Below are 24808 nucleotides of genomic sequence, written 5' to 3' on the forward strand. Positions count from 1 at the left end.
GCGAATTCCAACAAACATGCATAATTTATAACAAATTACTTAATGAGCTTCAAAACAATGAAAATATATATATATAGGAAATCAGCATTGATATACCTCTCTAAACAAAAATATTTTCAACAAAATCTTGAAACAGTTATCACCACCAAGCCCTCGCAGTTGCTCAGGTAATTGGTTCCATAACTGTGGTCCACGCATGTAGAATATGGATTTTCCTATATGCCTCATGGTGAATTTCACAAACAGATGGGACCAGCAGAGCATTACACTTCCCCCTCCCCATTCGCGGTTTCTGCACTCGCGGTTTCATATAATCGTGATTTTTTTTTCTGGGGAGGGGGAAAATTTAAAAAAGTTTAAATGAGAAATAAAAATCCATTATGTTTTCCTCCCTGCCACCTTCCCGGCCTTACCTGGTGGTCTAGAGTGTTTTCAGGGCAGGAGCGATCTTCCTACGCTCCTGCCCCGTGCAGATCGCCATGAGGAAATGGCTGCTGGGAGTTCCCGTAGTCTCTCGAGACTACGTCAGGAACTCCCTACAGCCACTTCCTGATGGCAATCTGCACGGGGCAGGAGCGTAGGAAGATCGCTCCTGCCCCGAAAACCCTCTAGACCACCAGGTATGGCCGGGAAGGCGGCAGGGAGGTGGGGTGGGGCAGAGCCGGATAATTATGATTTTTCGGCATTTGCGGTCCAGCTCTGCCCGTATCCCCCGCGAATGATGAGGGAGAAGTGTACTGTTCAAGGAATGTACGTCCCATGTTGGTTGATAAATACAAAGGGAGTTTACCAAAACTGGAGATTTACTGCCAATTAATGTTTTTAAAACAAGTAGCAACAATTTATAACGAATGTGATACTCAATCGGCAACCAGTGCAGCTCTTTAAGAACAGGAGTGATGTGTTCGAATCTAGAAGGTCCAGTAATTAACCTTACCACAGCGATTTGAGCAACCTGCAAAGATGTCAAAAATTTCTTAGGGTGGCCATGTTTGAAGACAGACTGCATACACTCGATTGGTAAGAGATAACTCTATATCTTAGCTAATTTTCATTTGAATAAGCTTATATCTGAACTAAACTATATCTGAAAAGGTTGGGCTTGAATTAGGTGTGTTAAAACAAACCCCCTAAGTAGCAACTTTTAGATAAAGTGCTTGCAAGATGTTAAGCAGAGTATAATGTGTTTACATTTGAGAGGTTACCAGTGCTTGCAAGGTTTGAAGGAATTTTTAAAAAAGCAAAAACTGAGAAGAGAGTTGGATTTTAAAAGTTTTGTATGTTTTGCAGTTCGCCTCGACCCTGAAGAAAAACGTTGTTTGAAACATGCATGTCGGGAGAGGTGGTATTGATGAACATTTGAGAGCTAACTTCGAAGCTAAGTAATAAGATTAAATTAGAAGAAAAAGACATTAAGTAAGGAAATGAAGGAAACTAAAATGAAATACAATGAAGAAATAATTATGGAATTATGAAATTAAGAATAAGTATGAAACTAAATGAATTTTAGAGTTTTGAGTAAATAAGCAATAAAGTGGACTGGTGAAGACAAGAGATTGCTGGGCATTATTCATGGTCCAATTGATATTCGAAGGTCCATACAAATGAAAAAATAAAGAATTAATATATATATATACATATATTAAGAAGTATATGTTAGTACTAGACCAATAATCTCTTTACAGTGTATATGGGGCCGAAATATATCTAACTCAAAAATTTTCACCCAAAGTGGCTCTGAAAAATATTCTACCAAAAATATGAGGAAACACCACTTATAAAGAAGCTGCAACCACCAGAACTTATTTTTCAAGCTTTTTTTATAGAACTTTTTTTAATTTTTTCACAAGAATTATACTAATTCACTCAGGAAAAAGCCTCAGAATAGGAGCCCACGCTCAGTCCTATTACAGACTTGACTTTCAGCGTGGTTTTTTTTGCTCCGTGGTTCCAATCATAGGTTAAAAAACCCCGAGATTTTTATAATAAATAATTCAGATAATTTTTATAATAAATATCTGTACATACTTTTAAATAGTTTTAATAGTTTAAATAGTTTTATGGATGCGACACTTCCTTAGTCTGAAAAAGCTATCAACTAAGCACTTATCTCAGCGTTAGTTTTATGTGCTGTCATGCTGTCAAATTACTGCCACTGCCTGCCAACGTTTCGTGGATATAGCATTTTAGTCCACTGCTTCAGGGCTGAAGGCAGAAGCATTCAAGCATTGTTCTCAGCTGCAAAGGATTTTCCAAACCCGCAATATATTAGCAGGCACCATATAGCTTTACAATATTAGAGATTTAAAAAGAGTACAGAGAATAGTTAGTGATTTAGAGAGAAGTGAAAAATTTCTTAGGAACACCCACTAGCAAGGAATTACAATAGTCAAAATGTGGAAAATAAATCAGACTTTGAATAACCAAATAAAAATTAGAACCGTTATTGTTGATAGAATTCTCAACCCAGTCCTTGGGAGACACCTAGGGCTCCTTTTACTAAGGTGTGCTATGCTTTTTAGCGCGCGCTAACCACGTGCTAAACGGTAATGCATGCATGTTAGTCTATGGATGCGTTAGTGGCTAGCGCGCGTGTAGATTTAGCAATGCTAAACATGTGCTAAAATGCTTGGCACACCTTAGTAAAACAGGGGGGGGGTTGGTGTAGCGAGGGTGACTGGCATCCAGGGTGGTAGTGCCCCTCCACCACCTTCTTTTCCACCCCCTGCTCCTTCCTGACCCCCCCCTTTTTTTTCCCTTCCCCGTACCTCTTTAATTGTCCCAGCACGAGCAGCACCACGAACTTGCTGCCCTTGTCGTGTCAACTCTCCCTCCGATGTCAATTCTTAGGCGCAGGACCCGTAAGTGATGTCAGAGAGATCCGACACTGGTGCGGGCAGCAAGTTTGCGATACTGCTCGTGCCGGGAAAATCACAGAGGTACGAGGGATGGGAAGGGGCGCTTGCCTGCGGCAGGGAGGGGCAGGAAGGAGCAGGGGGCGAAGAGGAGGGCAGGTGCCGGTGCCCCCACCGTGACCTGTAAACTGTATATTATGTATTAGACCCCCCCCCCTAGTATGTATGGTAAACTTGTACTGAAATTATGGCAAATCAGGTGCAAATGGTAACCTGTTAACTGTATATTATATATGTTTAGCCTGTAACCATTCTGAGCTCTTTGGGGACAACAGAATAGAAAACAAATTTAATTAATTAATTGGTGAAGTGGCCCGTGCTTTCAATCCGCCGTGTTGTTAATGTGTATTGTTCCAGCTCTAATTGATTAGCAGATCTTAGTAAACAGACCCTAAAGGAAAGTTAAGGGGCATAGAGAGGGAAAATGGCGTTATCCAATGGGGAGGGGGGGGATCATCATGTGCTACTATTAAGATGTGTTAATGCACTTTTAGTCTATTATTAGTAACTAGACCTCACTGCATAAAACGGGAGGAGTGGCCTAGTGGTTAGAGCTGCAGCTTCAGCACCCTCACGTTGCAGGTTCAAGTCACTCAACCCTCCATGGCCCCAGGTACATTAAGTAGATTATGAGTAGAGAATGACACGGCGGTTGTTACCCGTGGCTAGCCACGGGTACCTCGCCAAAACGGTGACCAAAAAAAAACGTCACCGCGAGATCGGGGACAAGGCCATTCACCGCCCCGTGGAGAGGTGAATGGTTAGCATGTGCGGTGAACGAGCGTTCGATCCGACAGCTTCCTCTCTCTCGCTGGCCATGCATCTCCTTCCCTCCCTCCTTTTCCCTTACCTTTTCTTGTTGAAACTGACGATTTCTATAAGGCTATGAGCTGTATTACAGCCGGAGCCTTGAAGTTGCGTCGCGTTGCCTGCTGGAAAAATCTCCTCTGACGCAACTTCCTGTTTCCGGTTGCATCGGAGGAAACTTTTCTAGCAACCAACCCAACGCGACTTCAAGGCTTCGGCTGTAATACAGCACATAGCCTTATACAAATTGCCAGTTTCGCCACAAGAGAAGGTAAGAGGGAGGGAAGGAGAGAAATGCATGGCTGGCCGGTGGGAGGGAGCTGCTGGACCGCGTGGAGGGTGCTGGGGGTGGGGGGATGGAGAGGAGAAGACGCTGAAGACGGGGACGGGGCGGTGAAAGGGAGAGCGGGGATGGTGACGGAGCGGTGAAGGGGACGGCAGAGACGGGGATGGGGCGGTGAAGGGGACGGCGGGGACAGGGTAGTGAAGAGGATGGTGGACCGGGGACAGGGCAGTGACGGGGACAGAATTTTTCCCTGTGTCATTCTCTAATTATGAGTCCACGGACAGATTGGGAAAAGTGCTTGAGTGCCTGAATGTAAAAATCACTTAGAGTGTCTCCATTGATAGGCGGTATGTAAGTAGCAAGGACAATTAGAGCTGTGCTAAAATAGCGCAAGTTAGTGGTAAAATACACTTCTCCCTCCATATGCACGGTTTCAATTATTCGCGGTTTTTAGCTTGCTTGCTGGCTCCCCCCCCCCCCCCAATTACCTCAGCTTGCATAGAGAAATTGCCGATTCCAAGCATTTACAGAGAAAATCGCCGATTCCCGGCAGTTTCTTCACCATGTTTTGCCTCTTCTTCAGGAACAGGCCAGGTCTCCCACCATGTCATTCGCGGTTTCACCAAATTCACGATGGTTTTTAATAGAAAACAGCGACTGACATATGGAAAAGTTATTTGGGTTTTTCTGTATTCGCGGGTCTGTTAATCCCCTATCACAGCGAATACGGAGGGAGAAGTGTAACACATCTTTAAATGAAGCCCATGTGAATAATTATGTCCCTAAGTCTGTTTAAAAAAAAAAAAAAACACTTGTCCTAAAGCTCATTGGATAAAGTTACCCAATTAACTTCAACCAGGTATTTTCAAACAACCAAATTCAACAAGATAGTCAAAAAGTTAGCCCGATAATCTATCACATGAATTAACTTAAGTGATGATACAGTCTGTAGGTCCGTGGCCGGCAAGAGTGCGCATGTGCGCTAGAAGACACCAGGACTCCTCCTCCCAAGCACAAGCCACACTGACCGACTTTGGCCCCGTGGGCCTCTCATGGAGCCCACCTTCCTGCCCAGCATGGATGGCGGCGGTGGCAGCGATGCTGGGATCAGGCCAGTACCAGGGCGACTTGAGGTGGCTGTCAGATTGAGGCGCGCGCGGCGGCTGTTGGCACGTGCAGGCCGCAGCGTCTTGAGGCGGCAGTTGGCGCGTGCAGGCAGTTGAACTGTGGCGAAGTCGGATGCTGGACAGGGGGAGCAGGGAAGAGGTGCTGCTGGACAAGGGAGAGGTAAAACAAAGGGAGAAGGGCTGCTGCTGGACAGGGGGAGCAAGCAAGGAGTGGTAGTGGACAGCCGAGGAAAGAGAGAGACAGGAAGAGAGACAGAAAGAAAGACAGACAGTGGGAGAGAGAGAGAGAGAGAGAGACAGAAAGAAAGAAAGACAGACATATATTCTAGCACCCGTTAATGTAACGGGCTATAAGACTAGTAGTGTAATAATTACGTAGGATCCAGTTTACCAGTTTCATTACTAAACTCCCCATCGGCACATGGAAGGCAGTCAAAACAGCAAACTGGATCCCTTTCTTGCACAACTTTTCTGGTTCCAGGTTGGCAGCGTTCACTACACACTGACCGTGGCACCTGCAAAAAATAAAGAGACTTTGCTTTTATGGGATTAATTCAGTTTCATGAGGAAAGAGTCATTCTTGTATGCTGTATTTTATAAGCATCATTGGGACAATTCTATAAATTGGCATCTCAGTTTAGGTAGGGCTACCAGATTTTCTATCTGGTAAAAGAGGATGCATGACCCCATCATGTTCCACCCTGGGACCGCCTCGTTCCGCAACCGGGTCCGCCCACTGGGTCTGTCCCATTCCAGCCCGTTCCACCCCTCAAACCCAGCCTCACACAAACCTCGTCTCTTTGGGCCGGGGCTGGAGTGCATCTACACATGCGCACATGTGCGCAATGTCATCAAAGTCACATCCATGCAGGCCCTGGCCCCGATCTCACCAGCCCCATAGGAGATTGTAGTGCTAGGTGGGAGATAGTGATTACAGAATGACACGGTGACAAAATTCATCACCGTTCCCGTCCCCGTGGATAACCGCGGGAAACCATCTTCATGTCATTCTTTAAGGAGAGAGGAAAGAATCAGAGTATGAATGGCCACAACCACTGACCCTCAAGCTTTGCTTTGAAGAATGCTGGTGTAGAAGGATTGAAGTTGAAACAGACACTACAGAATGACAGTCTCTGGTATCCAGAGCAGATATTGTGATGTCATAATGCCTCATTCCACCAGTGCCTAAGAGCCAATCACATCAGTGATGTCACAATGGCTTCATTATCTTTGGCTCACATAAGAATCAGAGTATGAATCGCCACAACCACTGACCCACAAGCTTTGCTTTGCAGAATGCTGGTGTAGAAGGACAGAGGTTGAAATAGACACTAAAAAATGACATGGGATTATTTCCCGCGGTTATCCGCCGGGACGGGAACGGTGTTGAATTTTGTCACCGTGTCATTCTTTCAGACCTTTGGGAAACATGAGGCTAGGCAAAGCTGCCCTGAGTCCAGGCAGTAGAAAGATCTCCCAGAGCGGGATCTCAACGTAGCTCCCGTGTGCATGTGCCGCACATTTCTCTGCCGGCCACACATTTCTCTGCCGGCCACGGAGCTACGGACACACGGAGCCACGAAGATTGAAGTACGCATACGCGCTAAGGGTATTTATACGTAGGATGTTAGACCTGTAACCCGTTCTGAGCTCTTTGGGGAAAATGGAATAAATAAATATATGTAGGTGCATAACATTAGGCAGAATATATAGAATTTGCCAGATAGTTACTTGCCATTAACAAAGAAAGTATTTTATTTATTTAATTTTCTATACTGTTCTCCCAGGGAAGCTCAGAACGGTTTACATGAATTTATTCAGGTACTGAAGCATTTTCTCCTGTCAGTCCTGGTGGGCTCACAATCTATCTAATGTACCTGGGGCAATGGGGGGATTAAGTTGACTTGCCCAGGGTCACAAGGAGCAGCATGGGTTTGAACCCACAACCTCAGGGTGCTTAGGCTGTAGCCACACACTCCCTATCAGGTAAAAAAAAAATTTAAACATCTATAAATAAATATATATATATATTATGTATGTGATATGTAAACTGCATAGTTATATGCGGTATATAAATTTTTTAATAAATAAATACAGTGGTATCTCGGAATCCGAACACCCCAGAACTCGAACAACTTGGAATCTGAACTATTTTTAAAATTAAATTTTGCCCCGGAATCCGAACGCTGCTTTGGAATCCGAACGTATGGGAACTGCGAGCGTTGCTCAGCCCAAAGCTTCCCCTCTGACGCAACTTCCTGTTTCCGCCTGGGCGGTTCGCAACAGAGGGAAGCTTTGGGCTGAACACCGCTTGCAGTTGCCGCTGCCGATCTTGCTGTCTATGCCGGATGGGGTGCCCGAACCAGTGTGTTTACTGTTAAATTCATTTGAAAATCTGAGTTTGTGGGACCAAGGAACGGATTAATCCAGTTTCTATTATTTTCAATGGGAAAAATTGTCTTGGAACTCAAACGTTTTGGAACTTGAACAGAGTTCTGGAATGGATTAAGTTCAGATTCTGAGGTACCACTGTATGTATGTATGTATATATATATATATAAAAAGGGTGAGGCAAAAAAAAGTAACCCCCTAGAGCTGTTGTTTTCAGCAACTACTTGGAATTTTAACAATATTATAGCTTTATTTGTTGTTACTCCGAATATTTCTGTGCCAAGTGAAATGAGATTATCTTTAAACATGGCAAAGTTACAGACTTTTTAGTAATTTACATCATTTAAAAAAGTTTGCGCTGTAAAACTATCATTATTTGATGACAAAATAAAACCAACAAGGTACCGGCTTACTGTTAATGACATCACAGTGATGTAGACTTTTATAAACAATAATTTGAAAACAAAACATTTGTATGGGTTATGATTGGATATTACTAGTAAGCAAGTCCATAAAATTTCTCATTGAAATTCAAAGCTGCTGCTCAGAAAAGTGCAAAAATACTGTAGGGAGTTACATTTTTTTTTTTTTTGCCTCACCCTATATAACTTTCTTCTGTAAATTCTAAGAACTCAGGAGTGTTATATATAAAAGCAGCCTTCCTCTGATTCTGACCATCATGCTGAGGGTAATTCTGTAGCTTTTCCTAAGGCAGCCTGAACACAGAAGAAAAACCAGGATGTGCTCTGTACAATAAGAGTTTGCAAAAGAAATGGCTCCAAATATTTTGCTTTATCTTATGGCTTTCTTATTATTATCTCATTACCTGAATGTCACCTCCCGTCCACATAATGTTTCTATTAATGATGAGCTGTTTACCCAAAGGAGCAGATGCACTGAAAGAACCAACTTGCACAAATTCAATGGCCCCCGTGTTATCTTTCCGCCAATTCATTATATCATAAATCGGAGCCGAATTGCCATTTTCATCAAAATGTACTTCCTCTCCAAACTGGTTCCTGAATGTCACAGTCTTCAGCTGGTGCAGCAGCTTATATGTGGAAATATAATACCAGTGTTATGGTTTATGAGGTGTGTAAGTCTTTTTTTTTTTTTGGGGGGGGGGTAAGACAAAATTGCATTGACATATCTGATTATGCTAAATTTTTAAAGCAACACAATTAGCTCTTATTTCTAAGCCATATTCACCACATAGGCATTAGAACTGAGGGGGGAAGGGGGCCATGAACCTCCCAAAAATTGGCAGAAGGAAGTTATATGATGCCCAACTTCCTACCACCTTCTGTGCAGTGTCTGCTCATCTCGTTTATGTACCTCACTGCTGCCACAGCCAGACTGCCCCCAGGTCCAAGATCCTCCTCAGCACTGCCGTGCTTACTGCTGCCTGCCGTGGGACTCTGCTGTCCCAGGGCTGCCACTGCTGTACCGCAGCTGCTGCTACCACTAATGTGGGACCGGGATCTCTGTTCAGCTCCAGCCCGATTATGGCTAGTTGAGCTGGGCCCTGACCTGGAGAGCATCAAGGGGAAGAAGGGGGGAAGAGCTGGAAAGCATTGGGAGCTGAAGAATACGGGGCCATAGATATGAGCAACAGGGAGTGGGGCCTGGAAATCATGGGGGACTGTACAGAGAAGAGCATCAGGGATGGGGCCTGCAGCATTGGGAAAAGGGGCTATAGAGAAAAGCATTGGGGAGGGGGCCTGTTAATCACGGGGGGGGAGCTTAGCAGGGAGGGGGCCTAGAGATTATTGGGGGCTGTAGAGAAGAGCATCAGGGGGGGGTCTGAGGAAACAGATTTACCCCTTCTTCTACAAAACCGCGCTAGCAGTTTTTAGTGCAGAGAGCTGCGCTGAATGACCCGTGCTGCTCCTGACACTCATAGAGTTCCTATGGCCGTACATGAAGAAGGACACGGTACTACTCGAAAGGGTCCAGAGAAGTGCGACTAAGATGGTTAAGGGGCTGGAGGAGTTGCCGTGCAGCAAAAGATTAGAGAAACTGGGCCTCTTCTCCCTCGAACAGAGGAGATTGAGAGGGAACATGATCGAAACATTCAAGGTACTGAAGGGTATAGACTTAGTAGATAAGGACAGGTTTGTTCACCCTCTCCAAGGTAGGGAGAACGAGAGGATACTCTCTAAAATTGAAAGGGGATAGATTCCGTACGAACATAAGGAAGTTCTTCTTCACCCAGAGAGTGGTAGAAAACTGGAACGCTCTTCCGGAGTCTGTCATAGGGGAAAACACCCTCCAGGGATTCAAGACAAAGTTAGACAAGTTCCTGCTGAACTGGAATGTACGCAGGTAGGGCTACTCTCAGTTAGGGTGCTGGTCTTTGACCAGAGGGCCGCCGCATGAGTGGACTGCTGGGCACGATGGACCACTGGTCTGACCCAGCAGCGGCAATTCTTTTGTTCTTATGTTTTTATGCTTTGTGTAGTTTAATTATGTGTTACTGTTGCGTATTGTTGATAAGATGTATATTGCGTGTATATGAAGAATGAATGGAAGAAATGGCATTACAATTAAGTGTCTTAGCCAACTGTATATTGGATTCCAATTAATACCATTATTAGGAGGGGGAGGGTCTGAGGCAGGTCTGGGTGAAGCTTGGGTGCGGTCTAGGGTGGAGTTTTTTGGGCCTCCCCAAACAAAAAAATGTTCCACTGCCTATGATTCATCATGTAGGACACCCCAAAAGTTAGGCGCCAGGGAGATCTGCGCATAACTAGTATTCTGCAAAGAGTGTATGACTTTTATTGCTTATCGTTCATTTATCATTTGTTGAACTTGATATACCGCGTTAGTTGCAGCACAATTCAAGGCAGTTTACAATAAAATATATCAAATAAAATCAAAAAAGGAACGCCATTAAAACAGGAGAGTACCCTACTTTCATACAGAAAACATAAAACCATGCATGGTCTATCACTGCAAAGATGTGTTCTCTACTAGTTACAGAGTTAACAGAAAGCACATTCGAAGAGATACGTTTTCAAAAGAATTCAAACTTTGGCGTGGAACTTATGCTTGCTAAAACCTGGTGTAAAAACTGGCACCCAATTAATGGCAGCAGTGTGCATTAAACCTCCAATACTATAAATAGCACCTAAAACATAGGGACCAAGGAATAAGGCACATAGAGCTTGTCAATCTTCAGTTAGGTGCCTTTTATGGAACAACGCCTAACGGTACCTATATTGGACTTACGCACCGGTAGGAGTCAAAATCTTAGGTGCCCCCTATTTATGTCAGGGTTTAATAATCCAGCATGGCAGACTGCTCCTGAAGCTGTCCGGCCTGCTAAAAGCATCCCCACCGGCTGAGACCACTCAGATCATCCTCTCAGAATCTTTTAACCATTCCCTCTTTAAAAATAATAGGCACAAGAAGATTAGACATGTTCTCGGTAATGGGCCCCCAATGGTGGAACTCATTACCACAGTATTTTAAAAAATCACTAAAAACTCATCTTTTTAAAGATGCTTTTAACATTTAAATTTAAATTTTTAACCCTCCCCCCTCCTTTTGTTTTTCTCCTTTTTTTGTTTTCTCTTCACAACGAAAAATTGTAACTTTTTCCCCTTTTCCTCCCAATTCAAGTATGTCTTGTTGTCAAATAATTGTTATTTGTTCGTTAGTTTTGTACTTCTACTCTTTTTATAATTAGGTACATCGCTTAGCAAACCGATTCACCATATATTAATAAACTTGAACTTGAACTTTCGTGGACTAAGTACCGGCGCCTAAGTCCAATTTAGGCACCTAGATGCAAAACACTCCCAAGAGCCACCCAGGATCTGCCCTTAACACGCCTACTTTCTGGTAGGCACCTTGGGCTAGGCGCCTACTGAGTTACCTACCAATTAATTTTAATTTGTCAATTATGAGCTTGTTATTGCTCATTAATGGCGCTAATTAAGCTAACCAAAATTGAGTTACGAGGCACCTAACTTCAGGTGCCATTTATATAATCTGGGCCTAATAATTTTCCATATCATCACTTCTAAATCCTAGCAATGCCTCTGACCCGCCTAAGCCCCTCCCATAGCCACACCCATTTGAGTTGCACGCTACAAAAGTTTGACGTTCATGTTATAGAATAAGGCAGATCTGCTCATAAATCCTAATGTCTACCAATTAACACTAATTATTGATTGTTAATATCTCATCAGTTTACACAAGGATCTGGGATCTACACCCAAATCTGCATGTCGAACTATGGGCTTCCTATATAGAATCTAGCAGATCGTGTCTTTGTTTTCTTTTGGAAGGGGAAAGTGTTCTTCTATCATGATGACAATTTTCATATCTTATTCCCCCAAATGAAATAATTAAAGAAAAGGGTAAAAAAAAAAACATATTCAGATTCAACGTACTCCACCTGGACTCCCTCCAGCTAGTTGTTTACAGAGATATTCCCTTCTGCTTTTTGTTAAAAAAAAAAAAAATTCTGATGGAAGAGGTGGCCAAAAAAGGATATCTTAAATTATGCAATATATAGCATAGTAGATAATTCTACTTACCTTATTAATCCATCTAGAAATATACAATAAAACATTTAACATTCTGAAATACTATTTATAAGGAAGAAACTTAGAAGGGGAGCTATCAAATTGAGTCACCGTTAAGATGAGCTATTTTATCACAGGTCGTGTTATTTTAGTAAAGGGTTTCATCAGATAAAATAAGACCCTGTACTAATATAGTACAACATGAAGTATAATAACCCATTTTAATGGTAGCCCATATTGATAGTTTGCTCTTATAATGAAATGACTTTTCCCCCTCTTTTACTAAGGTGCGCTAACCGATTAGCGCATACTAATTGGTTTGCGCACCTTAGTAAAAGAGGGCCTATATTATACCATTTACAGTGGCGTAGTAAGGGGGATATGGTCCACGCCGAGCATGGTCTTCCTAAGGGCATGGCACCCTCCTCCTCTATGCTCCCCATTCCTTGCCTTGTCACGCACCCCTTGCCTTCCCCATACCTTTTTTACATCCCTGACGTGAGATTGCTTCCTGTGTCGGCATCGGCACTCTCTCTGATGTCACTTCTGGGACCCACACCTAGGAAGTGACGTCAAGGGGTGAGCTGACATGGGCATGCTGCTCATGCCAGAGAAGTTAAAAGGGGAAGGTGAGCGTGTGTGTGGCAGGGGGGTGGGGAAGAGGGCGGGTGAGGGGTACCGCTCACCCTTACTACGCCATTGACCATTTGCTTAATTTTATTAAAATAATCTCTCTTGATTTTCTTCACTACTCATTTCCAATTTTGCAACAGGTTAACACACACTTTGATTGCCATGAATGTAATGCATACACACCACATAAAAGTTCATTATTTGGCATGTTTATGAGCATTAGTTAAACTGAATAAAAATTGAATTGAGTTTGCAGCTAATTAAAAAAAACAAACAAACCCCAAAACAAAATGTCAGAAAGAATAACAGATTCATTTCTATACTTTTCACCTGCCATGGTTCAAAATGTAAACCTTGTTTACATGTGGTAATTAATTGGTTCTTTTCAGGACACAACAAGTTGTGGATTGCATGAGCGACTGCATATACTGCCTTGTACACATTGTAGGAGGCTCTGAGTTGGGTTGTGTCGGCATATATGCTATTCTTTGCTTGCAAATGTTCAGATCCATTACAGACAGGGGAGGTTAATGCTGTGGTTCCAACAATAGGATTGTCCGAAAAATTCAGTCTACACTTAAAAAGTTCTTCCCAAAGCATATTAGCAAAGAGTGCTCCCTTGGAAGGACGTAAGCCAAGAAGAAACTCTTTAAGGCCAGGTATGTGTGATCTGCGGAAGGCAAATCCAGTAGTTCCAAACAAGGCCGGAAGGAACTCTTCTTTGGAAAAGAAAGTTGCTGTAACCCATGTGTCACTTGCAATCCACTGTTTATTGGTCACGTTCTGTCTCACAATCTCTTTGAGAAATTGAGGGAGCTCCCCTTCAGTGGTAAAGGCAATGAGAACTTTGGCTGTTGATTTCTGGATCTCTTTTACTAAGGAGGTGATTTTTTCTTTCGAATACACTTGTGGAATGGTAAAAGAGAAGGCAATACAGACGCCGGTGCTCTTTAACTGCTCAGTGAGCATGCTCAGTCCGTTCTGGCCATAGACATCGTCACTTGCAACGATGCCAATCCAGTTCCACTCGTGGTGGAGCAGCAACTGGACCAAAGCCATGACTTGATGCGTGTCGCTTGGTACAGTTCGGAAAAAGGATGGGTATTCCAGTTTATTGCTCAGGCAGTCACAGGAAGCAAAATAACTGACCTGATTTATAAAACATAAGCAACAATGAATACATCAGTATTGAAGGACCATGAAAAGACTATTGAGTCAATATTTAAACCCCGCAGTCAGTGTGTTTTTTATATGTTGGCTACGGAGCAATTCTATAACAGGGCGTATATGCAGTTTATAAAATCACACTTAGGGGTCCTTTTACTAAGGCGCACTAACTGATTTAGCGCGCACTAATCGATTTAGCGTGTGCTAAAGATTATCACGCATTAAATGCTAGGGCGCCTTAGCATCTAGCATGCACTAAATCAATTAGCACATGTTAAATCGATTAGCGCAAGCTAAATCAGTTAGCACGCCTTAGTAAAAGGACCCCTTAGTGCCCTTAAGCATGACTAACATTTATGCCAATAAAAGTCAGGCCTAAATACCTTCACCTAAGTTGTGCGCGGATCAGGCTTATTCTCTAACAATGCTTCAAATTTTAGGAAAGACCATGGCCTGCCCATGTTCTTCCCCTCTAAAAGCTGTATGTCAAGGAATAATTATTCACAGAGACTGGATACCAGGAACTGCAATAACACACAGATGAGTTGTGAATTACAGCAGGACTTAGAAGAAAATATAGATCAACATTTATCTACAGAGCTTTGAACTTTATTTATCTATAGAGAGTAATAAGCACATTAGGCCTTTATTGGGTTCCCTGAGGAAGACAGCGAAACATGGTCCGCGTCCGGACCCTTTGAATGTCCTCAACATAAGTGTTTATTTATTTTTTGATTTTCTGGTTTTCAATAAGATTGAGCTTACAAGAAAATTTAATCACTTTCCTATGCAGTAAGTGGTAAATTCTTCAATGGAGATTATCTGAGCATATGTAAAAGTACATTATACTGAGCATATTACTTTTTCAAAGCACGGTGAAAATTCTACATGTTTATGAGGGATTATTAGTTTAATTCCATGTTCCTCCCCTGGCTACACCCCCTTTTGAGATCGGTGCACCACTTTGAAGAATATGCTTAGAAAACTGTGCACATAAATTCTAATTAGCTCAAATTATCACTTGATAATTGTCAATTATCGGTGCAGATTAGCCTGTTAAACAAGTTATGTGTATAAATTGGCATTGCACACAGATTTGCATTCACAACTTTGGTCACACTATGATCCAGGGCCTCAGAAGGCACCTGTTAGGAACATATTCTATAAGGGAATATAGGTACTTAGACCCAGATTCTGTAAGGGCTGCCGAAAGTTAGGTGCCTAGATTGTGCCTAACTTAAGTGTTTTAATTGGTTTTAAGTGGCACAATAATTGGTTCTGCCATTAAAAACCAATTTAAAACATCAAAAATCAATCTGGCACCTTCTAGGAGCGGCACCCGGGTCCATGACACCTCGCAGTGCCTAGTGATGCCATAGCCCAGAAGCACTGTGAATCCCAAGAGCCATGAGTATGCAATCATCTAAATCCACTTCTATAGGGTACTAGCTCAGCAATACTTAAATACTAGACAATGTTTCTAGCTGTTCATGAATATATTTATACAGAAGTTTCTAAACTTCTTGACATCACATATGAATTAATAATTTTATTTTTTTTAATGGATCTCCAGAACGCTGTCGGGGATAAAGTGTTCCCAACTGCTTAAGTCTCCATCGATCCAATTATTGATGTGCTATTAGTCATTTTTTTTTTGTCTTTTGTGCATATATTTTCATTTTTTAGTGCAAAATATTTTATAAAACTTATCTTGTGCGGCCTTTTTGTGTGTGCATTACATCTTCAGCTTGCCACCTCTCCTGATATTCATGAACAGCTAGAAACATTGTCTAGCATTTACGTATTGACGAGCTAGTACCCTATAGAAGTGGATAAAGCCCAGAAGTGAGCATATATAGGGGCACCACTGGGCATTAGCATCACTAGGTGCCGCTGGCCCTGATTCTACAAGGACCCTTTATAGGCCCCAGTAGCCGTGATTCTGTAAGTAGCGCCTGTCCGTGACTGAGACGAGGTAGGCACCAGTTTTCTAGGCGTTCACTGCGTCAGGCACCACTTACAGAATCAGGCCCTTACATTCTTGTATCGACTACTTGCCTAACCAGGTATCTACACACTTAAGGTCAGAAACAGTAAATGGCACCCAAAGTTAAGCGCCATTATGATCCATGCTAAATGCCAGTTTTTTAAAGGTCTTTTAGCGCTAAGTAACCTTTATAGAATAGCACTTAACACAGATTCCTGTGCCCAACTTTAGGGACTTACTCCTGCTGAAACTATTAGTTGGGCACGTAAATCCAAGTATTCTATAACATGGCCCCTAATTTCTGTGACTGACCCCCAACACATCCATGCCCTTCCCATGGCCATGCCCCTTTTGAGTCGCATGCTATAAGGTTTAGGTATGCGTGTTACAGAATAGGGTGAAGCACAGCTGCAATTGTAGCTCCAAGTTACTGCCAATTAAGTGCCAATGTACTCCAATTAACTCCAACAATTGATTGTTATCATATAATTGGCTAATTAGCTTACATGTATGTCTGGGATCCATGTCTATATTTGAGCTCCCAACGTTGGGCGACCTATATAGTGGGTGTGGGGGGGGGGGAAGAGATGTTTTCATAAAGCTTAATGAACTTGTAAAGCACGTTTTACATGTATAAAATTTCACAACCCCGTGTGCATGTAAACACTAGGTACATGGAAACTGTGTTCTGGCTTATAGGCAATCTGTACATACACTTGTGATGTACACACATATTCTATAAAATACACAGGTACACGTTTAGAGCACATTCTCGATTTTATAACTTTTCTAAATCAATTTGACGATATCAGGGAGGGATATTTGATGTGAATTAGATTTTGATGGAATATTAAGTGATGTTAAAGTGTAAAGTGATTGTATCTTATGTTGCACTTATTGAAAGTTTTAAAAATGAATAAAAATTTAAAAAAATAAACACATGACCTAGAAATTACAAAAATTTCTTAAATAAATAGGTTTTCAATAATCTCCTGAACTGCTGGTACGAGACAGAGCTAGCTAACAGATTTACAAACTCTTTAGCACAAGAATCTGCCTGAAAAGATAGGCGCCGTTAAAAATAGCTCTTGTATAAACGACCCTTAACCGATGGAAAAGCAAACAAATTACAATTATGTCTTGGGCATTGTGAATGAATGAATAAAAAATGATCCACAAGATAATCAGGTGCTAAACCATGTAAGACTTTATAGCATATACAACCAAACTTAAATCTGACTCTGGCCCCAACTAGTAACCAATGTAGCCTTTGGTATACTGACCATGTGTTTTAAATATTAAAGGTTTTACAAAAATTATCCTCAAGGGCATTTTTTTATGGAACTGTATAAGCTTCTGAACGTAGACCGGAAAGCAGTGAAGGATAAACTTACAAGTAAGCAGAGGACACAGTCTGTACCTAGGATATTTTTCACATACACATAAAAAGGGAAAATAATGGGTCGATATTCAATAAAGTTTAACCACCAGAAACAACTCCTGGCTGGTTAAATCACCTGTTTGGACCACAAAACCGTCTATTTGGGGGGGGGGGGAGGGGAGGCATTCCAGGTACAGAGTCAGCACTTGGCCAGTTAAGTGCTGATATTCAGAACAAACAGGTTAACTGTACTTAGAGGACCATTTAAAAGTCAGTCTTATCTTTATAGGGTGATCCATAGCTTGTCATCATACTTAACCAGTTATATGCTTTGCTCTGCCATTCTACACTCACCATACCACGTTTTGTCATTTGATGTTTTTACCATGCTTTGTTCATTTTGTTTGCCATCTCTGTCAGATAATGGCTGCCTTGCTATTTTCTACCATACATTGTCTTGAGAGTGTGATGCAGGGGTTATAACTACAGCGTCGGCACCCTGTGGTAGTGGCTTCAAGCCCACATTGTCCCCTGAGCGGGCCACCTAGTCCCCCATTGTCTAAGGCAGTGGTTCTCAACCCTGTCCTAGGGGACCCCCCCCCCCCAGCCAGTCAGGTTTTCAAGATATCCCTAATGAATATGCATGAGAGAGATTTGCATACCCGTCACTTCCATTATATGCAAATCTCTCTCATGCATATTCATTAGGGATATCTTGAAAACCCGACTGGCTGGGGTGTCCCCTAGGACATGGTTGAGAACCACTGGTCTAAGGTACATGAGATAGCTTGTGAGCCCACTGGGACAGATAGGGATAAATGCTCAAGTACCTGAATAAATGCATGTAAACCCTTCTGAGTTCCCCTGGGAGAACAGTATAGAAAATTGAATAAATAAATTCTGTGTTAGCCAGCTCTGCCAACCTGAAAATTCAGCGTCGGTGCCCAGCACCAGCAGCAGTCAGCAAAATGCCGATTGTCAATGGAGGAATATCGACCCCAAAATAATTTTATTATATCCCCATGGATGGTTTATATTAGAACATTTCTCACAAGTATTAAACTAAGCACTTCAGTACAACAGAATATGTGCCAGGGGAGCAATTTCAGCTATACTAGATCACTTATCCTACGGCTATAAGGCAATTTTGTTAAATGCGCCTACATTTAGACACTAATAGCGCATGCAAATTTAACCCCTCCCCCTCTTTTAAAAAAACATAATGCCGATTGAGCGCCCCCGCAGCAGTAACAATTCCGACGCTCATAGAATTCCTATGTGCGTCAGGACTGTTACCACCACAGCCAACACAAAAAACCATGCTACGGTTTTGTAAAAAAAAGGGGGGGTTGTAGAACACTAGCATTCGTGCATGTGGTTCCAATATTTATCAGTTGTGCACGTAAGTGCCAGGTGCTATTCTCTCAACAGTGCAGCAAATCACATCACAGGTAACTGCAAAAGGGCGTTAACCTGGGTGGAGCATGAGCATTTCGGTGGCAATGCCCAAGTTTTGACATACTAAAGTGACTTTCCCCCTCTTCTATGAAACTGCGCTGTTTCTAGCGCAGAGAGCCGCGCTGAATGATCCGTGCTGCTCCCGACGTTCATAGGAACTCTATGATCATCTGGAACAGCGCGGACCATTCAGCACAGCTCCCCGCACTAGAAACCGCTAGCGTAGTTTCGTAGAAGAGGGGATTTGTGTTAGTATTTAATAGCAGCTTAGACATGCCTTTAACTCACTTCAGAATTGGTACTAAGCACGGTCCTTTGTGGCACCTAAAACAGCGCCAGGTTATAGAACGGACCCCTTAAGTTTGAGAGAAAGTGGATGTAAATACTTGTGGATGGGAGAAGGGTAAAATTAATTTCACAGGACTATACCAGGGGAAGCCGGAAAGGTGTCATGATTCTGGATATTGTGACGGACTGGGTGGAACCAGCCTCTCCAATAGCTGCAGAAATGAGATGCTTGCATTTTCCAGGGTAGTCCAACTCCTCTTTTATACCAATGAAATGAACCATGCCTTTTAAAGCAAGGTAGCTATTATCACATGTATCAAAGATTCGGTAGCCTAAGGTGGTATTTGGCAAAAGAGTAGTATTCTTGTTGATTTCCTCCAAGGAAAAGATCATTGTCTGTAACCAGCGAAATGCTCTGAAATCAAAACTGGACAAAAACATAACAATTAGTTTGGAAAAACTGAAAAAAAGTACAGATTGAGAAACACTGGCTTTCGATTTTTGAATTATTAGTTGACATTCGAAGGGGTGCTGAAAAGTTCTCAGCCCAGCCCAGAAGAGAATGTTCTGAAACAATGTCAAGACATAGAATTTTGTTTCTGCAAATTGGCACTTAATTAAATAAGATAACACTCTTTTCAGCTACAGTGGCAAAATTACGCTCAGAATTTAGGAAGTTGGTTGGTTGGGCTTAGAACTTCTCAGAACCCTCTCATAAGTAATAAAAATGAGCCAAGTATAGGACAATCAAGCCATTGTGACATCACTGATGAGGTTGGCTCTTATTGGTAGAATGAAGCATTATGACATCACAATCTGAGCTCTGGGTACCAGACACTGAAACTCTTCACACTGTGAGGGGGTGCTGAAAAGTTCTCAACCCAACCAAGAAGAGAATGACGTGAATATGGTTCAATCAGTGATCTGAAACTATGTCAAAACAGAGAATTATGTTTCTGCAAACTGGCACTTAACGAAATGAGATAACACTCTTTTCAGCTACTGTGGCAAAATAACGCTCAGAATTTAGGAAGTTGGTTGGTTGGGCTGAGAACTTCAGCACCCCTTCGTAATGTGGTTACCAACTGGAGACACAGAAAATGTATTTATTTATTTATTCAATTTTCTATACCGTTCTCCCAGGGAAGCTCAGAACGGTTTTACATGAATTTATTCAGGTACTCAAGCATTTTTCCCTGTTTGTCCCGGGGGGCTCACAATCTATCTAAAGTACCTGGGGCAATAGATCAAAAATATTAGGCTGATACCTTCTCACTGGACAAACCCAGTACAGAGTTTGTTTTCCGGAAATATACTCTTGTGATATGAAAACTATTGGTTTCAACTGCATTTTGTTTCACTGGTAAAATTCCAGTAAAAATAAATTTAAAAATCAGTTTTATTTTAGTTTTTCTGCAAAAATTAAATAGTATAAATTTAACTCTCAGCTAGTCTACTTCACACTGTCCTGTCTCTGGTCCTATTCTGTGTTAGTTATAATTGGAAGATCCACAGCCTGTGAGTCTGTTTTTCCGAAGCTTTTCGTCATTTGCCTAAGGGGCATAGGGCGCTGTGTAGGAAAATGAGTCTACTGGCCAAAAAATGTATTCTTCAATATTGGACGATCCCTGACCCTCCAAAGTTTTGGCATTGGCGAAACCAGTTGCATCAGTTGGTCATCTGGGAAGCTAGAGATGCTGGAAGGATGAGGAAGCAAAAGATGTTGTTTATGCAAATATGGGATCCATATTTGCAAGCCTTATTTCCTAAAGGTCATAGTGCGGTTTTAAGATGGGTGTCCTAACTGAGATTGAGGAGGGGTAGAGAGTACCATTGGAAGGGGAAGGGAAGGGAAGGTTTGGGGAGGGAAGGTAGAGGGTATTAAATAGATTCAAACATGTAGTCCTATTGAGGTTTGATGGGGGATAAAGGAGAGTACCTTTGAATGGGGAAGGAAAGGGAGGGTTTGGGGAGGGAAGGTAGAGGGTATTAAATGATTTAAAACATGTAGTCATACATAGATTGAGTGGGGTTTGATGGAGGATGAAGATATTTTCTAGGTTTATATGGGATGTATTTTACTCGATGCCTCATTATTATACTACAACAGTATTTCCTGCAGTCAAATGTAAGACATTGAAAACATAACTAATCCAAAACCATCTCAATGTCCTTGATGTTCCTTTAATTTTCTTTTAAACTTTTTTTAGGCCTCAGACTAGCCATTAGGTGCCTTGCATTTCTATGGTCACCAAACAAACTTATGGCAATGGCATCCTCATTAGCCCCATTATATATTTTTTTCACATTTTTCTTATTTAAAGTGCTCAGTGCTATTTTTCTTTAGTGTCTCATATAACTTAATTCTTAAAATTATTATAACTTAATTGACTTATCTTAAATCAGTCTTGTTTCGTACTATCATCAGGAAGGGACTTGTCATTCCGACATGTTTCGCCTTCTGGCTGTTTCAAGAAAAGTCCCCCTTTTCAAACTTGTTCGCACCATCCCGATCTGTATAATGCTTATTGAGATAAGCATTATACAGATCTTATACATTATACAGACCTTATCTCAATAAGCATTATACAGATTGGGATGGTGCGAACAAGTTTGAAAAGGGGGGACTTTTCTTGAAACAGCCAGAAGATGAAACATGTCGGAATGACAGGTCCCTTCCCGATGATAGTACGAGACAAGACTGACTTAAGATAAGTCAATTAAGTTATAATAATTTTAAGAATTAAGTTATATGAGACACTAAAGAACAATAGCATTGAGCACTTTAAATAAGAAAAATGTGAAAAAAATATATAATGGGCTAATGAGGATGCCATTGCCATAAGTTTGTTTGGTGACCATAGAAATGCATGGCACCTAATGGCTAGTCTGAGGCCTAAAAAAAGTAAAAAAAAGTTTAAAAGAAAATTAAAGGAACATCAAGGACATTGAGATGGTAATGGATTCATTATTATACTAAGCACCTTGGTGTTGTATGTAATATTGACCACATCAATATGTTCATCATATTATTATATTTAATGCATCATCATCATTGTTATACAAGTTTTAATGTTGTATTTGTTGTTGTTTGCATCAATAAAAATTGTTTGAACTTAAATCTATCATACTAGGAGAATAAATAAAGAACTTGCTGAAATTTTGGGGCATAGTAACGTATTTAACTTGGTGTGGGGCCCATTGGCATCTTTTATTGCTTCTATATAGTTGTCATTTCTCTTTAATTTTTATCTGATTTCCTTACACATCCAGGGTGAGAATGTGTTATTATTTTAAATAAGAATGGGTTATTGGAAGAATAATTGCATTTATATTATTGATTAAGTAAAGGGGTGAGGGGAAAATATTATTTTCAAATATTTGTAAGTTCAAAGTGCTTTTCTTGATTTGTAATATGTTCAGATTCATATGTATTACACTGTTACTACTTGAAAATTAATAAAGATTTATAAAAAAAAAAAAAATGAACTTGTACTCTAATCTGATATATTTTTGCACCAAGACATGCAAACAAGCATAAACAGTATGACTAGTTAAATTTGGTAGCAATCCGTATCTTCCAATCACTGGATCTTCTGTTCCATATGGCTACAGTGCATGCGAAATTTAAATAAAGAAATAAATCTTGAAGTAAGACTACTGCAGCTCCATAAAATATTGAATTATATTCTTTATGGACAATAAACATTTCTAATTTACATAGATACTAAATACTTCTAATTTAATTCAACTGGCAAATTTGGCTGCTTAGGTGATTCCTGAAACAGGTCAGTTTCTTTTTTTTTTTAGTTCATTTTTGATATCAAATACAAAGTGCAAACATATGAACATTCAAGTTACGTACCATATTGCACTCTATTTCAACAATAAAATATAAAACTGTTTTATCCCTCCTTCCCACCCTAACCCACCACACACCCCCTCCCACCTGGATATGTATGATGTTCATTCATGAAACAAAGGGAAATAATAGTAGTAATAATAATAATAATGATAATAGTTCATATTCATATCTTACAGGTCAGTTTCTTATAGGAAATCTACTATAGAGAATGACACGGGGACAAATTTGCAGGAACTCAATTTCCCTGTCCCGTCCCCATGAGTTTTCTTGCTTTCGCTGTCCCCACCCCATTCCTGCTAGCTCTGCCTTAACTGCACAAGCCTCAAACACTTATGGTTTTAAAGTGTTTTGAGGCTTGTGCAGATTAGGACGGAGCTTGCGGGAATGGGTCAGGGACAGGAAAAGAACTCGCGGGGACGGGAAAATGAGTTTCCGTGGGGATGGGGGTAAATTTGTCCCCGTGCCATTCTCTAATCTACTGTACTTTAGTTCAGACTTTGTTAACTAATGAGCCCCTGAGATCAAAAGCAGGCCAAATCCTTTGTTACTGTGGGAGATATTGCCTATCTAAGGTGTGAAGTAGAGAATGACACAGTGACAAAATTCATCACCGTTCCCGTCCCCGTGAATAACCGCGGGAAATAATCCCATGTCATTTTCTAATGTCTGTTTCAACCTCAGTCCTTCTACACCAGCATTCTTCAAAGCAAAGCTTGCGGGTCAGTGGTTGTGCCCAATTATACTATGATTCTACCCTCTCTCCTTAAAGAATGACATGAAGATGGTTTCCCGCGGTTATCTGCGGGGACAGGAACGGTGATGAATTTTGTCACCGCGTCATTCTCTAGTGTGAAGTATACATTTAAGTAAAAAAACAAGCAGTGCCTGAATCAGTAGTAATCTGTATAGACATGACCTAATTCTTCTCCTAAGCCTTTAGGCTACAGATGCTATGAATCAATGCGTTGCTGAAATAATGCAAAATGTGAAAATAAACTGCTGTATATCTGAAGGGCTCATATATAAACATCCAGCCAGCCATCCCTGATCACCTAGTGTTACACAAAGAACAGTTACCTATTTAATTTCTGGCCTACAATACCAATCAGAACAGATTTTGAAGCAGCCATTTCCAATCTTCCTCATGCTTTGTTGATTTTTGGTTAACTGAAGACCTACAGTTTTCTGTCATGAAGCAAACACAGGATAAGTACGCAAGAGTATTGGACCTTTCACTTACCCATCACACTGCAAGGATTTTGGCTTCTGATGGTAAGACAGATTTTGAGCCAGTACCCTAAAGTGAACAGGAAATAATCCAACTATGATGATGTCACCATCCTTGACCAGCATTGGTATTTGGAACTTGTCCTCTATCCTACACACATGATTTGCTCTAAAGCGCGGGATAAATAAAGACAAGTAACATATGAAAGAGAAATGGAAATCGACCATGCTATATAAAAAGAACATCTTAATGCGTATACTGCAAGCACACCGGGATAGCTTGGCTGAGAATTTGCTAGAGCAAGGAACGTCTGTGCATTATATAGAGTTATCATATTCATTAAATCCCATATCTGGCACCAGCATCTCAAGAGAAATCCAGCAAATAATATTTAGGGCATTTCAGTGTATGGTGCACGTTCACTGAAGTAGACAATATGATTGATTACCCTGAGGAATTAGCTATTTTCCAGTTGCTGTTCAAAAATGTTGTACAGAAAACCACTTATCATGTTTATGGCTCAGAAATCAAGTTCCATGAAGCCTGAGGCATATTTTTAAAGATTTGTTTTTAACAGAGTTATGCTCCAGGCTTGCCTCTGAATTTCCTTCAGTTAAATCACTGGAATGTAGACTCACATTGGAAAATAAAGCTTGAGAAGGCATTGAGCATTGCCATACTCTTATCACCATTATCAGAAAGGCTCCATTTCACACTAGCTGCCACTGTACTGCCAGACC

At 41.3% G+C, this 24808-nt stretch overlaps 1 protein-coding gene across 1 annotated transcript in view; it reads right to left on the minus strand.

The window, feature by feature from the left end:
• The window catches only part of LOC117366443 (extracellular calcium-sensing receptor-like), a 30874-nt gene that overhangs the window by 1066 nt on the left and 5000 nt on the right, over positions 1 to 24808 (minus strand). The window contains exons 2-6 of the mRNA XM_033957780.1: positions 24081 to 24236; positions 19117 to 19402; positions 13025 to 13843; positions 8353 to 8577; positions 5527 to 5650 (exon numbers count right to left, since the gene is read on the minus strand). Coding sequence (XP_033813671.1) covers positions 5527 to 5650; positions 8353 to 8577; positions 13025 to 13843; positions 19117 to 19402; positions 24081 to 24236 — 1610 coding nt within the window. The remainder of the gene's footprint in view (positions 1 to 5526; positions 5651 to 8352; positions 8578 to 13024; positions 13844 to 19116; positions 19403 to 24080; positions 24237 to 24808) is intronic.

The sequence above is a fragment of the Geotrypetes seraphini genome, chromosome 9 (assembly GCF_902459505.1).
Source record: "Geotrypetes seraphini chromosome 9, aGeoSer1.1, whole genome shotgun sequence".
In the NCBI taxonomy this organism is placed as follows: Eukaryota; Metazoa; Chordata; class Amphibia; order Gymnophiona; family Dermophiidae; genus Geotrypetes; species Geotrypetes seraphini.